Source organism: Strix aluco, chromosome 1 (genome assembly GCF_031877795.1).
Source record: "Strix aluco isolate bStrAlu1 chromosome 1, bStrAlu1.hap1, whole genome shotgun sequence".
NCBI lineage: Eukaryota > Metazoa > Chordata > Aves > Strigiformes > Strigidae > Strix > Strix aluco.
In genome coordinates, this window is record NC_133931.1 from 135,798,521 (window position 1) to 135,816,889 (window position 18,369).

The 18,369-nt window shown below is 39.6% G+C and overlaps 1 protein-coding gene across 6 annotated transcripts in view; it reads right to left on the reverse strand.

The window, feature by feature from the left end:
* Positions 1-18,369, reverse strand: part of AGMO (alkylglycerol monooxygenase) — a 193,764-nt gene that overhangs the window by 163,755 nt on the left and 11,640 nt on the right. For all 6 annotated transcript variants that reach the window (XR_012626257.1, XM_074849166.1, XM_074849157.1 and 3 more), the window contains exon 3: positions 9,547-9,698. Coding sequence is in view for 5 of the 6 variants with exons in the window: in XM_074849166.1 (XP_074705267.1) it covers positions 9,547-9,698 (152 nt within the window). In the remaining variant the exon portion in view is untranslated. The remainder of the gene's footprint in view (positions 1-9,546; positions 9,699-18,369) is intronic.

Genomic DNA, 18,369 nt, shown 5'->3' on the forward strand with positions numbered 1-18,369 from the left:
TTTTAATTTTAGCTAATTCTGAAATGATCAATTGTACATACTTGGAAATATTTCAGTCACATAACCTGATACCAAATATAATTTAAAAAATTTCTATGTATATATGCATGAAATAGTCATGTATTGATAGGATACATACTGAAAAACTGTATTAAAGTTACAGAAAAATTTCCATGAAGAGCATGGAAGAAATGGAAATACCAATGGTATTTCTGGTACGTCCTTGGCGCTAATACTCCAGAAATGGGAGTTTGTTAGCAATGTCCCACTAAGGAACAGAAGTGCAAGTCCAAGCCCTTCAGAGTGGCCCAACTCCCTGGGAGGAGAGCCGGGTCCCTGCGCCACATCCCCCAGCCACAGAATCGCATATGCCCCCCCCAAGTCACCTTACCTTTCCCTGCAGGTAGACTGTGAAGGTGCTCCACAGCTAGATTCTGCACAGTTTGAAAAACGTTTGAAAAGAAATTTGAAAAGAGCTATTTGAAACTGCGAAGTCTTCATAGTGCCTCCTAGCTAAAGTGCTGCTTCAGAGCAGGGATGCAGAGAGATAGAATTCTGTGCATTTCTTTCTCCATGCTAAAACTACACAGACCGACAAATAGAGCAGTAACAACCAGGCAATTTTTACTAGCACAGCGGGAGAAAAACATCTTCATTTTGTAAGAGAAAAAGAACAAGCATCTCAATGGGCCATCTGTTTTAACAATGCCTTTCATTTCTCTAGGCCTCTGCTTCTACTTTAAAACTTAGTGACAAAAAATAGTTACCACTGCTGCTGTTTGATTAATTATATGACGTGTGCTTTTACTCTAATTCCTTACAATCACATTTTCATATCACAAATTAAAAACTGTTATTACATTTGGCACCTTTTATCATTGATCTGCTGATTTCAATAGATTGGCAAAACATGGAAGGGACGTAAAAATGAACCTCACCCCTGTTCGAACATCCCTCCAGCCCAGGACAAAGCCCTCTAGCAAGACAGTGGGCAAAGCTGCTGTATCAGAAACCGACAGCTAGCATCTCCAAAGTCACTGCAATTGGTTTCAGAAATAAATGTGTTTAAAATGATCCTGGATGAAGTGATTTGTGTGCAACTTATTCAGGAAATAGATATTAGTGCGCATTTTTATGTTTCTCTCTAATTTAGTAAGAAGCCTTTAGTTGAAGTAACATGGCTTAAAATTAATTCAAGGGAAACAATATATATTCTCAGGTGGGTTTTCGCTTACTCTAAATATAAGTTTCTAGCATAAGGTACACGTTCATAGTTTAAGACAAAAACAAAAAAGGAAAAGAAGGCAGACATAGCTGGACTGCTTTCCTTAAACAAGTAGTTGAACTTCCAAACATAGTCTCTCTCTTCAATTTATGAAGTCACCTGACTGAAGGTGACTATAACATCTAGGAGGTCAAATAGTGTATAACAACTATTTCAAACCCTTTTTCAGGTAAAACCCCACAAAAATAAAACCTTGAAGCTATTGCAGAGGAACTAGTTTCTCCTCTCCCACACTCACTAACTGCAAAAAGGTTCACTATAAAACTTGGATAATTCACATTTTACTTTATGTTCTATAACACCTTAAGAAGTACAAGTGTTATGCACCATTTCACTGGTTTTCAGCAGCACACTTGGAAAAGTATGTCAAACGAACTGTTTCACTGCACTGTGAATTAGATGCTTTCATACTCATGTCTCCACTCGGAGTAAAAAGGGATTATTTTCTTCCCTGTTTAAAATGCACATGCACAGACTAGAGGGCAGCACTAGCCAAAGAGACGAAGGAGTGAAGACAGACGACTTTTTGAATGGTCAACCCGTGCTAATTTATAGCAAATTTTCTTCTCCCACTTCATCCCATAAGATACTGGTTTAAGTTGTTCATGCACGATGTCACTTCTATCACATTAGTTTAATAGTCAGGAGCGTGACTGTAATCACAACAGCCACGTGTGTAATGTATCAGTTTCTTCATTACAACCACCTGTTTAATCGACACACTGTGCACATTTCCTGGGGATCTCAGAAAAGAGTCATTTCACAAATGACTTTTGGAATTCATTTCAAGCTTCAGAAAGTTTAGGTTTTACCATCTTAAAGAAAAACTTAGGTGAAAAAGAACAGAGATTTTCCCCATAGCTTTGAATATTTAAGGATATTTATTTTACATTTTTTAATGTTTTACGTAACAGCATGTTACAATCTTGCTTTTGTGCAAGGAGATCCAGAGCTTTTTCCCCAGTCTGTGCACTCAGGCATTGCAGGTAAGAAAAACACGATTCTACCCTCCAGACACCCATAGGTACCCCAAGCTAATGCATGTCTATATACAGAGCCTCAAGAACGCCAATGTATTATGTAAATCCTCAAAGCAGGATTTGAGTGATACTTAAGAGGAGTGTTAACCTTGTGCTGGCTCCTTTCCCAACCATGAGAAAAGACAACTAACAAGGAAAATGGAGGAATATGGTTTCTTTCTCATTTTGTACTGGGGAGCTTGCCAGATCTCTTCATGGTGGGAGCTCAAGAAAAGATAAACAGTGCTGAGAAGAGATGGAATTACCAACTGAATTTTTGGTATAAAAATTGTCATAATACTGTCAGCTCACACTTTCATGAATACATATTTCATTATATTTAAAAGATACATTGTCCTTGGCATCATAAAAAAAAAAATTTAAAAGATTGCTTTTACACTCATATCAAGGCCTAATTCATAACAAACATACAAATCCATCCCTCCCAGTATCCTGTGGTAAAGAAAAGCAATTAATAGATATTGCAGAAAACCTACAAGAATCATGGCAAGTGAACAGTGACTTTTCTCCTGATACCCTTCCATCATCCAAAGATAAGCCGGTTATGTCTTCTTGGACTAGATGTTGAACCCAGACCATAGAGTTTGATTCCTTACCTATAGCAGTGAGCTGTCCTACCCTCTGCTACATCATACTCCCACTCCAGAACATATCCTACAGCAGCTCTAAAGAGCCAAAAATTCATGGCTGATCACTTCCATCCAATTTGTTGGCAGATTTGTTACTACCATCATTCTTAATAACCTCTGGCATTTCACATATTTAGAAAATCTATTCACCTGTAAACATATTTTGAATATTCAGGAATTAAAATTAAGCGAAAACTCTCTAGTGGATTTTCTTTTATTTCCATCTTCTGAACTCTTCAGGTTATGGAGATTTTTCAGAAAGTCACTTATTATCTCACAGCTTCTAAAGTAAAACAGGAAGGGGCTTGTGATATCTGCATGTGCCACAATAAATTTAACGGACTAAATGAGTCAACCTCACCTCATACCATGACATTATTCTTACCAGTATGCGAGAAACCAGTCTTTCAAACAACAGGAACTTATTATGAACAATAACAACCTGAAAACAATACAAGCAGGCTCCTATAATTTTATGGGACCCTACACCACTCCATGTCAGGAAGCCTCATTGCAGCTGAAGTGGTTTTCAGGTGAACTTTCTCAACCAAAATATACATTTAAATGTCAGAAGGAATGACAACATTTTGGTTTGCTAAGATTGACTGTGGTCTTCTACAAATTCAGTGTCCACTCAGAAAATTAGATGACACATGGTAAAGGAGCACCTCTTGTTTCTGAAAAGTTACAGAAAGGTAAAAGACTTAGTTATAAAATCAAGCATATAGAAACAACAAATGATGTAGTTTATTTACAGTGGACTTGGAAGGCAGGGAATGAATCATATTCACATGAACTCTCTATTTATTTTCAATTCATGTTATGCTGTCTGCAGGTACTACACTAGAATCAATCAGAAGACAGAACAGAAAATATGACAAACAGCTATTGCTTTTGCTATTTTTGTGAGACAAGCAGAGTCAGCATTTTAATATCCTGCTCTCCCAAGCCTGTTTAAAAATAAGAAAAAACAACTGACAGAATGGCAAAAAAAGTTTTCTCTAAAATTCAAAAGAAGAGAGTATTTTTCTCCTAATCTCTGGGTATCAATTCGCTTTGCAATCAACACAAGCTGTGACAAGAAAAAGAGCAGAGCCTCATTCAGTCACTTGACAGTTCCCAAAGTTTTCTATCTTTCACTGGTGTGGAATTAAATTTGTTTCATGCTGGGTAATCAATATGGTACTGAATTTCTAGATAGGTAAGCAGTGGCATTTTCTCACATGGAAGGACAAGCCTAAAAAACTACCACCACTCAACCCTCTCCCCCTGCCCGCCCAGATGGAGCCTCTGGCATGTAAAAGAACATTGTCATTTACTGTATTTCTAGGGGAATACAGATTTTCCTGAAAAGAGAACCTTGTGTCTCTGACCATGTTCCCAATAACAAAAGTCATACATCACTTTATTATAAATGAATTTCCCATAAATCTGAAATCCTTTAAATCCAAAATTATTTCAATACACTATCAATTCTTCATATAAAATCTACTTCACAAGTGCCTTCTAATATACTGACTTCAGACAAGTACATTATAAAATGCAGATGAAAAAGGCACTTCAAAGGCAGGAATGGGTCAGATAAATAAAGATAGCACAATCATATGATTCCAATACACCCTCCAAAAATGAGCAGTAAATGTAGATGGTAAAGAGACTTTGAGCCCCACTGCCTTTTCCTTTAACAAGCTTGCAAGTTCAAACTCATCTCCTCATTCAACAGTGAACATAGCATAGCACTGGTGCCCAAAGTGATAACATATTAGGATTATTCTTGCAGACTATGTATAGAATTAGCAGAAAGAATAAGACTGGGTTTTACTGTTGTCCATTCCAGTCATTTTAATGGCATTAATCTTGAGACACTACCTGCCCCAATTTATCCACTCTGGTTCCTTATAAAAGAATGAGTTACCTGCCTGTGCACTACTGACCCAGAAAATCCTCTCTGCTCTCTCTGAAGTCTCCAGTTATCCCATAGATTCTATGCTAGCAAGTCTGGCTTATGTTGCTTATGTCCGCATGTCCTGACCCACGGCTAAAATGACCCCATTGTCTACTGAACTGAGTTGAATTTTTTAAGAAAGAAACCCAACACAAGTCTGTTTTTTAACATGAACTATTTCAGTGATCTTATGCACACAGTCTCCATGCAGGAGTTTTTTGTCAGAACTGAGTGGGTGGTGAACTGCAACATGGTGTAGGAAAGAGCAGCCAGAAACTTCTGAAGTCAGCTTTGCTGCTGAAGAAATTGTTCTATGAAACAGTAAGAAAAGATGCTTACTGAGAGAAGAGGCAGAAGCAATGTAAAACATGGCTAAGAGAAATCCCTTTTCAAAAAATTCTACAAAACAGGAGATTAAAAGTTCACAAAGCTTCCAAATTCATGGAAATCTTAGAAAGAAAGTCTGCTCAACAACCTCAGTTGAGACATTTTGCCACAGATCTGAGGCATGGCCTTTTGAGGGACAAAACTGAAGTGAATTTTCAGTTTCTTCTTTGTCCTCTGACCCTTCAGAAGCTGGCCTTGACCAAAAGGTCAGTCCTGTGGTGTCGGAGAATCTGAGAAGCGTGTAGTCTATTGATCCAGAATATATCTGGTATAGTAGAAGGCTTATTTCTCATCCACCATAAACAAACTCAGAATTATTAAGACACACACCATTAATTCAAAATTTTATATAGCAGCTGGGGAATCTGCTGAGGATATACTTATCAGTTGAGGTCTATTTTATGACCTCTGCACATAACTCAAACCATCAGGTCATATTGGCTCGGTCTTTCGCTGACAGGGACCGTGTCACGTATCCCACAGGGCGGCTGGAAGCCACCAACGGACAATGGGGGCGAGCGGCTGACACGGGCCGCCGCGGCCCTGGCAAAACAATGCAGCTGCTGCGGAGGTTGGCCCTGCTGAAGGAAACTGGCTTCTCCCAGGTTGTCTGAGGGGAGGGACACTGAAGCAATGGAAATTCCCCAGCAGTAAAGGAGAACAAAAGAAGAGGTGTTGGAAGCTGCCGTTAAAATGAGACAGGCTCTCTAAACCTGCTGGCTGCCAGACTTAGACAGCTTCTTCCAGGGCCTGAAAGAGGAGAGGAGGGTCCCCTGGCTGAGAGACAACCATGCTGCTCTGGAGGACACAACCCCCTGGGAAGCGTAGATTAAAAATTACTCCCTTACACCAAGGACCAGAGTTTTACCATTCCCCACTATCCCCCTTTGGGGCACACGATTGAGAGCACAGCCACTGCCGAGGGCCCTGATCAGACCGGGGGGTGCCCGTGGAACCAGCAGAGCCCCCCACACCAGGGACAGCCATGAAACCCCCAACTGTCCCGCAGCCAGGACCTGGGCTCCGCACAAGCGCGTCTCTCTTGTTTTTGCATGGATCTGGAAGTCTCTAGATTTCCTCCCCTGATTAAAAGGTGTGGCTGCTGAAGAAATTAGTTTACAGAGCCTCCAAATTCCTTACTGCCGTTGTCATATGTCTGCAACAGGAGTATCCGCAAGGCCAGGGTGTGGGGACGGGTGTGCTGCACCACGGCTAGGGCTCGGCACTGCTTTGGGACCGTCGAATCCCCCTTTCTAGCAGGAGTAACTCTGCAAGGACTCTGCACCTGGAGAGGAAACTTGAGGAGTAATCCATATATGCTAGATTAAAGTATCTGGTAAAAGTCCCTCAAACCCACACATATACTTCCCTGAAAAAAAAAATTAAATAAAACCTGTGATTTTACAGCTTACTTTTCTTAGTAGTACAGCCATAACGGGTGTTTTTACTGAAACAAAGGGAAAAGTTACACTGATTTATAAATTCATTAAAACACCAGGAGAAAAAGCAGTGGCTAACCGAGCACTCCCATTGACTGCCATGGCTTTTGGATCACACCCAGAAGAATGCTGGAATAAGTGGTGAAACATTTTATTTTCTAACTTTTTAGTGGCTACTGCAAACAATGGAAAATACAAGCACATACTTAGAATAACTCTATCCTTTGCAAAATGAGATCACACCTGAAAATACTTCCTCTTGTTGCTGTATAACTTCAGTTTATGATAATAGCTATTACACACATATAGTGAAGAGGAAAAAACAGCTTCCCAAGTGCTGGATAAAAGCTCGATATTCTGTAGTAAAGTTTCTGCTACAGAAGACACTTTTAAATCTGTAATGATTTAGACTATTTATTCGAAAAGCAGAAGAGACAATCTAATTATTGCATGGACAACATGAAATAAGGTGCTAAAAAGCCAGGGGTTTGAGTTACCAAATTATTGCCTGGAGACAGGAAAAGCTACGTGATGATGATTCCTTGTATCAAAATTATATCAAGTATTAAGAAAAAGCTGCAAAATGTTTCTGAATGTTAGTTTTCCAGTTTGAAACAATTAGTGCTGTTATTTACATCCCCACACATAAGCCCACACAGCTTGAATTTCCTGGGATATACATGTGCTATTAATTTTTAACTTTGCTCTAGGATCCAAGCCTGAATCACCAGGCCCTGTCACTTTTGAGAGCAAGGGTGTGTTGTGTCCGCTTGTACCAGTGACTGTTCCAGTGCTGGCTTCTCAAAGTGCAAAAGTATTTTTCAGGAGTTTACGTTTTACTTTTTAAAGCCATCTCCTACACTTAAATTTCCTTAGCAACTTCCAAACCATCTGACTTTCGCAGCTGTGTTGCCGTGCTATGGATTTCATCATTGCTTGACCAGAGAAAAGAGTGCTGGTTAAGATAAAAATCTCCATTTAGAGTGATTTTCTATAATGTTGCATCAGTTCGCTGCCGAGTAACACAGACGTAACAGCAAACAGTATTTCTGTAACCTGAAGAGTAAATTAACATTTATAAAATGGCTCAGCACTGACCTTCTTAAGACAAAAGCTGTATTTTCTTATGCCGTTTCCTCAACTCCATTACATATAGACAGAATTGGTTTGGATTTTAATTCTAAATCTGCTAGCAAGATTCATTTCAAAGTGTGCAATCCCCTCAAAATATAGAGGAACAGGCGACCGTAAGTGCAAAGTTGCTGCAGGAACAGAACTACGTGCAATTGATTTGGAGAGCACGGAGCTGACCCTGCTCCCTTCCCTGCCAGTGGGAATTTTACCATGGACTCCAGTGAAAGCACAGCGAGGCTAGTGATTTTCTAACACTTGAAGGCAATTATTTTTGTTTTAAAATTCAGGAATATCTCCTGCTCTGGTCCAGTTCTCAGCCTGAGGCTGTAGCCCTGCCAGCACTGTTAATGTCATTGTTTGCGAAGCGTATTCCCAGTCTTGCGTACACCCACACAGGGCTCCCAGCTCCTGGCTGCAATGTCCCCCCCGCTGCATTGTTCCTGCTCCCCCTGCTTCCTCACCTCCCACCCCATCCCCCCCACACCATTGTTGTCCCCCTGCACTCACCCTGCATTGTTCTCACGCCCGCCTGCCATCCCCACCCAGGAGGGACCCTTCCTCCCTCCCACTCCCTGCAGCAGCTCAGGCTCCTTTCTTACCTACTTCCATATAGACTGCTGACCTACTGGCATCAAAACATTCTTCCTTTCTGAAAGTGCATTACATAAACTATCGTTACTAGATCCCACGGCTTTTCCGAGCTGTGAGCGCTCTGCCTTCAGAAACCCAGTCCGAACTCTCTTAAACAACACGAAGATTCTTATTTCATTGCTACAGACTTTAGATCAGGCCCAAAATTAGGATTGATGGAAAGTGTTACTGCATTTTCAGATATGACATAAAACGTTAGAGCAAATATTACATATTTCTGTTCTATGGTGACAGCATATGAGACAGACACATAGGGATCAATACTATTACATCTTCACAATATACATGTACAGAAATAACTAGCATGATTTACATGGGCTCCATTGTTACAATAAATAAAAGTTAAATCCTTTCTAAACTGTATTTTTTCTCTTTCATGTATAAAAGCAAGTAGCGTTAAAAATGTACTTCTTAAAAAAACAAGGCAAGATGTGCTTTTATGTAGTCAAGTGTTAATTGCAGACAGAATTTCGAAAATACTTTATATATACATGTATACTAGGGTCCATATATACATATAAAGTATAGAAACATTTTTATTCATCTATCAATTAAACAATGATTAAATGTTCAAAAAGGTTTTAAAAAGCACACAGAAAGAGATGAAGTTAGCCAGCTGTCCCGTCATTATTTTGGCCACCTCGCTTTTTACTGCTCTCCATTGTGTACATCCATGAGGTTCTTTTGAAACAGTTATCTGTACTGTGCTGTATTTTTCATACAGGCATATAGGGATGCTAACCCTAAAATTTTTCTGTACTTCCTATTTTTTTCCTATGATACTTCACTTTCATTGTGGTACTGCTTTCAGAATGATACTCCCTCTTTTCACAAAATCACGTTTATTATACAGAGTATGATGTATAAACAGTTTTCCATGCTCAAATAAAAGTGAGTCTTTGCTAATCCTTGGGAAGAAGAGCAGCTATATATGCTTAGAGTAGATTAACTACAGAAACAAAACCAAATACCTCATTTTATTAGTAAATTAATTATATTTTGTATTTTAATACATGAAAAACTCGTTAACTCTTACCATGGCTTATGCGATGAAAGCAGTAGTATGCAAAGTCCACTCCCAGGAATGTCAAATACCACGTCCATGGTGAGTCCCAGGGCAGTTCAAAGAGTCTGTAGTTATTCCATACGTAGATATAACTAATTAAGTCAACACTTCTGAATAAAACACTGAAATAGAGATCCAAAAATTTTTATCAATAATTTTGTCAACTTTAACTACAGAACCTTTTTACTATATATTTACCACATAACTTTGTCTTTTTGTAACACATAAAACCAGTCTCCAAGTTCTGCAACCTCTGTCAAGTAACACTACTATTGACTTCAGTGAAACCTTTGCTTAAGGTCTACAAGATTTTTAAAACCAACCCTCACCCACGTACCACCCATATTGTGGATTTATACGTGCTCAAAGGCTGAAGCACTCCAGTGCTCTGCAGGTGCTATGGTGTTCTGTTTTCCTCAATCTGGAAGAAACCCATCCTTACTAAACTCACAAGTCAGAAGTGAATGAAGTATAGCAGCAATTATGCTCAAACACTAATGTATGACATTAAATTACCTTCACTGCCTCCATTGTAAGGAAGGGCACAGAAGGTGACAGGACTTTTGGGAGCAGTGAGATATTTGATCTGCCCAGCATATCACTGAACTTCATTTTAAAAGAGGATAAATGCAGCAGGAAAAGACAAAGTCCAGTGCCTTTGAAAAGCAGGGAAAGGGCAATTCATAGAACGAAATAGCACAGCTGACAGAAAGGGGGAGAAAAAAAATCATGAATTTGCAAAGGCAGGAAAGCCATCAGACAGCACCTTTTATTACTGCCAAATTCCTGGATTACAGGGAGTGAGCAGCTATCCCTGACCTAACGCAAGTCGGTGCTGAGACCAGGAGAAGGAGAAAGAAAGTAGCTCTGGGATGGGCAGGCCAGATGCTGTGGTAACTCTCCACAGCTGTTCAGGTTAATACAAATTTGGGCTGCCACAGTCACGCCCTCCCCTCAGTGACCCACCACCTCCCACCTCATTTCACTGATTTGGGGGCTGAGCTGCCTCCAAACAAATTGGTTTGGTTTTGCTGGGTGAGTTTTTGGACAGATGAGGAAATGTTAACCCCAGCATGAGAGAGATGAGAGGCCATAGACACTGGAGTGGCCCAGGTGACAACTGGCTTAGGTAGCTGTGAAATGGTGCCTCAGCTGCAGATCGGTGTATATTTAAACTGGCATTTTTGTAGAAGAGAGTAGACCACAGCATGATTTGCAGCAGCTTCCTCACACCCCCTCCTGCTACCCTCCTTTGCTGAGTTGCTGGAAATGTTTGTGGAACTGTGGTGAACTGAACTGGGGTAGCCACTGAAAAGCAGCAAGCAGAAAAAAACCAGGGAAAAGATACTAACTGTAGGAAAGTCACACATATCCTTTTTTATATGCCAGTGGATGAAACGCACCTCAGTTTAAGGCCTAAGAGTCAGAAATAAGATTATCATTAGCACCATCATCTACACACAGAAAAAACTAATCTAGTTCTCAGATGTTTTGCTGCTGCTATATTTGGGGGGGGGGGGGGGGGGGGGGGGGGGGGCATGCATCGAGGAAGCATCATCAGAGTATCTTTGTGTAAAGTTGCCAAGACTTTAGAAATCTATAAATCATATTCATGGTTGAAGGAAGACTGAGGGATTCAAATTCAGGGAACTTCAAAGGGATACGCAAACGGCATACCTGCAAGACACTACTTGAATGAGGTGGTAACAAACTGCACATAGGTGTCATAGCCTTGCAAAACCTCAGCTGAAATACTGTCACAGACCAACATCTTTCACTTTAGTCTCAACCTGGAACTTCATCTTACACTGAAATCAGCTAAGAGAGTCTCCATGCATCTCCCTATCCATAGCTGCTCATTCTTGTCTCAAGTGCCATTTCTCAATGGTAGTTCTTCCCAAACCCTGGGTTTTTTTCTTTTTCTCAGATAGATTATTTTTTATATAGTTTACAGCATGGCCCCCAAAATACTTGAATTTGCAAAATTAAAAAAGGACATATTACACTCCTCCTCCTCTAAAGCCTTGTTTCACACACCTGGAAACCATCCCTGAAAACAGTTTGGCCATGTCCTGTCCTTTTGGGTAGCTGCACTGAAACCCGAGGAAACCTCAGCAAACATGGCTGTTTCAGCTCGCAAACCATCCCACATGCTATGACTGAACTTTGCAGTCACTTCCATATTTTTGCAGAGACATCCATTCAGAGCTTTTATACTTCTGGCATTAGCCCCTCTTCCCCATAACAGTGTTTTGAATAAGGCTAGAAGGAAACATCTTGAGCTTCTGTGCTGCTAGCTTCTCTATTATCGAGGGACAAAGTCATCTGAAAAATCCCAAGCTCCCAAAACTAGCCTACAAGCAGATAGTATCACATCCACTATTTTATCCCAAGAAGCTGAAGCATTATAAGTAGTTGTTGCTTGGGAAGAAGAGAACTAATATCTTTTCCACAGCCAGCTGCCACATCTTACCTGCAACTCATTCCTACCTTTACTACAATCATCCCAGGTTTTGTCTTGGACAAAAACAAAACACAACAAAACCCATGAAGTTTCCTTGCAGCAGCTGGCAGATTAATTTCTCTTGACTAGCAATGACAGGTGTATCTGCCACTTCAGAAACAACTTAGCTATGCCCAGAAGTTGGACCATACACACCTGGAACATGTTTAATTTTCATAAGAGCTGTGTTCTATAAATATTTTTAAAGAAGATTATATGTGTCCAACCAGATTTTTGCAATTCACCTCATGCGGCATCTGTAAAGTTCAGTATAAATTCTGAACCCCTTTCACAACAGGTCAGAAAGGAGCTGATATTATTCAAACACAAAGAAATGGGCATTTCTTAACATCTTTTCAATGACCAGGAAATTTAAAACACCTCTTGCAACATAGAGTATCAGTTATTATTAGGTACTGTTTTCTTACTTTATTCTTTTGCTTTTATTAACATATAATGCCTTTGCAGTACATCCAAAGATATGTGAACTGGTACATTTCCCCCATTTTTGATCAGCTTTCAGTATTTCACCCTCGAGTCTTTTTTTTTTTTTTTTTTCCATAGGCTGAGGCCAAGGTGTAAAACTTGAGCTAACCCTGCAACACATTTTTTATGTAAGTAATTTGCTGTACATTCTTTCCTTCATGCTTGAATCACAACTCTATAGCACATAGCACTAGCTGATTACTGTAATTAATTTAGAATAATCCATCATATCACTATGCAATGCTGGAGAAAAAAAGAGTTGCTTAGCTAAGTATTTTTTAAAAATTTACAGTGTGATGGATAGGAAAGTCCAGAGCTTGCATTCAATTACGATTCTGAAAGTTCACTTGGAGTTTTAAAGGTTTATATTGCCCATTTTTTTATCCCTCAAGTTCCATTTTCACTTCTTGAAAATACTGAAGAGAACTTAAGAAAACTTTTTGCTCATTTAAATATTAGGTTTTAACCATAAATATGACAGAAGCAGATAGGTAAGACTTTTGTCATCTAGTCCAATCCTCTGCATAAGGAGTAATAAATCCTAGAACAGACAGACTGAATAGAAAACCTTATTATATACATTGCATAGATTCATATTCTTGGATTTTTAACATTTCTACTGAAAATTTTCTTATTATGTGCAAAGTATGCACACTTAGGCAACTATTTTGACTTTGAGAGTTCATTCTCATCTCCTTGTTTCTAAAGTTCATACATACTTTATTCAAAGGTGATAATACTTGTTTTAATAAACCATTTCCCCCCTTCTCCTTCCACTGGGTCAGATTATGACTTTCTCTAATTAAAAAAGTCCAAGAAGGAAATTCTGGGAGATGAACTCTCCATGCAGAGATGAAGACCTGCTTATGGTAGATCCCTACGGGATAATGAAGGAGGGAAAAGGTGGAGGATATTCAACTGGAAAAAAAGGCAGCTACCCATTTCAATGAACACAAGGTCCCATTTTGCTTCCTCCAACTCACAGATCAGTTTTAGACCCTGAAAGTTTTAGGAAACTTGTTTCATGGTGCCCAGGACAGTCACCAGAAGGGAAAAGGGTGAGAGACAGCAGCTGTCATCTCTCTTCTGAGTATCGAGGAAGATCCATGTATTGAAAGTGAAGACCCCAAGGAAACTGCCTCAGCTCTCACCACTGTTGGAGTCATCACCTCATGTCACACTGGGAACTGACCTGGGGCCCCTGAGCTAAAAACACAACTCTACAGCTGGACCTACAAAAGCTTGGCTCTCAAGGGCTCTAGCAGACTTGCATCCTTTGAGGTCAGACACAGAGGGAAACATGTTAAGACACCCTGGTCACAAGGTTATATTATCATTAAAAATAGTGAGATATTACTAATACGGTTTCCCTAGGTTAAATAAATTCAGTTTTTCTAGCCTGATTCAAACTACATGAATGTGAAGTTTCAAAATGTTGAACAAAGGCAGTTTCTCCTCAATAACTTGAAATTATTCAGACCATACATGTAACAGCAGGATACATGAATAATTAAATACTCTGTAAGCCTTTGTTTCAGAGTGGAAAGCATAAGGATTTCCATTTCCAAGGATACTCATAGAGCTTTATTTTCCAGATGAAAAACTGGCTCCAGTCACAATTGAAATAAACATTTTGATAACACGATTTCAGTAAAGAGGAGAAGGAGGGGAGAGGGGGAGGTAGAAGAGCCTTGAGAAAAGGTCCATTTGCAAAACAAAGCAAACCTCCTGCAACTGAAATCCCCTTTTATTTCCTGTACAGGTGCCAGGTCTTGAACAGACACCCAATTTATTACCTTGTCAGCTGACTTATTAGGGTTGACACAAATCGAGCTGAAATATGCCTGACATACTGCAGTCAAGGCTTTTTTCACACTTTAGCACAAAGCCAAACTTTCCACAAGGTGAAGGGAAAGGGAGAGGGAGCTGTGGGAGTTCTATTCCCTGTTTTCTATCATCAAGATGAATATGATCCTCTCCCATTCTTAATATGCAAAACCAGTCATGAAATAACCCAAGGCTAAAAAATAATTCACCAAAATGATACAGCTGGGAAATGATTATCAGGCTCTGGAAAGCCCTTGATTACAGGAAATAGCACCTACATTTTGAGAAAATGTTCCCACCAGACACAAAATGCTGAATCAAAGCCTCTCCTCTTCCTCAGTACGGCTTTCTTCTCTAGCATTTTAGCCTAAATAATGCAAATCCCACAATTCCTCAAGGAGAAAAAAAACCTATCAAATGCAAAATGAAGTAGAAGGGAGGTGAATTTGGTAACCCTACTAGCTGTATTGTATGCAGTATTGCACACAGTATTGCATAATGTTTGTCTGATAGACCTGACCTTTTCTTTACCAAACCTATTCCTGTTGCACTTCACTTTTTATTCTCTAGGAGACTAATATTAATTTACAGTAGTGGGTGGAACAAAACATTAAATAATAGGTTTTGGAAGGAAAAGAATAAAAGTCAGTGTTACACTTTTTTTATTAACTCTAAATCCTGCCAATATAATTCAAGTCGCTTGTTTATCTTTGCTCTTTCATACACAAATAAGCAAATAAAGTCCAGCACAACTTAAATATTTTCATGAGAAGTTCTACTGCATTTGGTGATATAATCCATAGTAGTAACACATTCTGTCCTAAGATATGCAAGGTCTTCTGGTAAATTTAATTACATGTGACCTTTAAAAGATTACAAACCTAGTTCAAAAGCTTCAGTACAGCTGAGCTTCTGGCATTGTAGCTTCCTTTATGAGAAATGAAATTATATTTCTTTAGGCCTATTTATACCCACCCAGCACACTGGGCAGTAAGTTCTGTTCAGTAAATTCAGGACACACAATACTGGGAGATTCTAGAATGTCATCTTCTGTGAGGTAACGGGCCTGACTTTTCAATATTTGTCTAAATAGCACTGTATAAATTTAATACAAATGCTTATTTAGTACCTTTTTCCAACAGAGGATCTGATTTTGCTCTCCTACTTTGTTGTTCCACTGAAGTCAGCAAACTTGCATTACAGTTTAAGTTAGATTAGGAACAAGCTTATAACAGTAAGTAATGAAGAAAGAGAAAACAGTATTCTATTCAACTCAGATTAGTTCTGAATTTATCTAGAAAAAATATAACAAAGGTAACATGACTGTTTCTGTTGTCTCTAAAAATATAGTGAAATAACTTCAGTGAGACTTCATAGCACATTAAATGATGAAATAAGGAAAAATATTTACATGAGAATTTCTACTGAACTGCTTTGGTCATACTTCTGAACTTTTAAAATGATAGTTTGTTTTTGTCTGTGATATACACAGTGGTGAAAGTCTATTCTTTTCAGATCTGTAACACTGATTTACAGAATCGTTTAGAGACGTTTTCCCCAATTTCCATAACTTCTAGATATTGACCCAGGAAACAAGGTTGGCCAGCTCTAAAAATGCTACCCCTGTGCTCCACCTAGTGGAATGCTGATTTAAGCTTAATGCATCTTTTAGCAAAGAAGTGCTTCAGTCAGAAGGGTACTCTACACAGCAGCAGTTCCTTATATTTTTTCCAAAATGTGTGCAAACTGACAGAATTTATCTTCAATAAAAATACAGAAACATAGAATAAAAATTACACAATTAATGGGTTTGAGAAACTGGTATATTTTGTGAGCTACAGAGACTACTGAACTTAATTAATAACATATTTTCAGTAAGGGTAAACTCAGTTCACAGCCTGTACTTTCACAGAAGAGCACAAGTATGTTTGAGAACAAACACTGACAGCTTGTCTTTGTTTCTAAAGACATGGCAGGTGCAATGCTGGGCTCTGAGATTCAGGAACAGGCAATCACTGAGCCATTTACTGGCCTCACTGTATAGAAAAAGGCAATGATGCAATACTAAGGTTGTAGATAAATATGCATTCTGCAAACAGCTGTGTCTGTGTAAGAGGTTACAACCTAAAAAGAGTAATTGGCTCCCTGACAGGCTTGCGTGAAATACAGCAATCTCTAGAACATATGGTAGGTAGGGACTACCAGTTGTTTCAGTCAATTAGTTGGAGAACATCCTGACTTTATCAGGTCTCTCTCCCAAATACTTACTTTTAATGTTTAGTAGCTTATATGTCATTGCATTAGAAACTCCAGAGTTTTAAACTCTGGCTCAGACCTTTCTTTAGTCATCACCAAAAAGTGAAAATCACCAAAAATGCATGCCAGGCTGTCTAAAGCTGCTCTGCCAGCAGGTCTGCCCACATGGGTGCTCTCCAGCCTGCTTCAAACAAAATGAACCAGGTTAACAGAATTCTACATTTTAAACCACTAAAGGCAATGCTGCTTATATGCCTGGGAAAGACTCACCACTGAGAGAAGTGGAGACGGAAACAGGGGATTGGGGAGGTGGTGATGAACAGCTGACAGCAGGCAGGAAGCACTAGTATCTTTACTGGCCACAGCTGGATTTGGACTTGCCTGAGGACACAGCATGGTCTACACCAAATTTATAAAACTGCATTAAACTGATGCAGAGAGAAGACAGTAACTCATGTGGATTAATTATCCTAACTTTTACTGATTTAGTTCCACTCAATTCATCAGCGACAAACCAGATCAAAAAACCTAATTAGACCAAAGATTGTTCACGTAGACAGTCACCACCACAAGCTTAACTGAACTGATTTAGAAAATCCCTTTCCAGAGTCAGATTTGCCTGCTGAAAATGCTACCAGCTCCTGCTGCACAGCACTACTCTCTTAACTGAAACTGTTTATCCTACTCTGACGGCTTTACCTACAGAAGATAAGTGAGTTATTTCAAAACCTGTTCTTCTGACAGAGCTGTGAGGACTGTGACCTTTGGCAAAATGTGGAAACAATTAGCAGTGTATATGGGACAGTGCAGCCAGGAAGGTGCTCTTATGAAACACATATACCTGGAGAGCGGGAGGAGTGGGGAGGTGAGTACATTCGGTCTCTTCAGGCTCGTTACCTACTAAAATCCTGGGTTTTGGAAACGTCTATTGACAGGTAGTGTCTTAAATTGCCATAGCTAGCTGCTGCAGGCATGGTCATGACTGCAGGTTCAGTAGCACCTGAGCCTAGGGCCTGACAGCTCTTGGCTGCCACATTCCCACTCACTTGTCTGTCTCTGCCTTAAGCAAATACCTTTTTGCTACCACAGTGAACTGAAATAACTCCACACTGGATCACATGAGCACCTGAACCAACACAAGAGAAACAGAGGACTATGTAAATGAGTACAGGAGGGACAGAAGTGCAGTAGCCAGAAGTTACATTGGACTTGCCATTTAACCAGGTTAAGTGATTACCCTTCCAGTTTGGCCCCATCTGCTCATCACTGCCCTAAGTGTGGTGGTTACCAGCCCTCAGACCTGCCAGCATAATTGCATGCATAGCTGCTCCCTGACCTGGCTCTGTCAAAATGAATGCAGCTGAGCTTAAACACCTCTTTTATAGTTCTTGGGGGGCTTTTGTTTCTGCTTTTAGCTGGATCACTTTGTCAGGACCAGGTTAGGGAGCAATTAAATGTGCAGTTATGTTGGCAGATCTGAGGGGGCAGCTGGATCACAAGCAACACATCTGACCATGCTCTAAATAAACATCTGTCCGAAGTCTTAGTCAAACAGATGTGGAGAAAAAAATGTACCTAATAAGTCTTGAAGTGAAAATGTAATTTATGAGAAACCACATGTATCAAATTTTTCTCTAAGAGATGCAATCACTAATTTATGGGATTATAAATTTCTAGAGTCATACATGAAGTACCTAGCAGATACTTCAGGACATACTTTG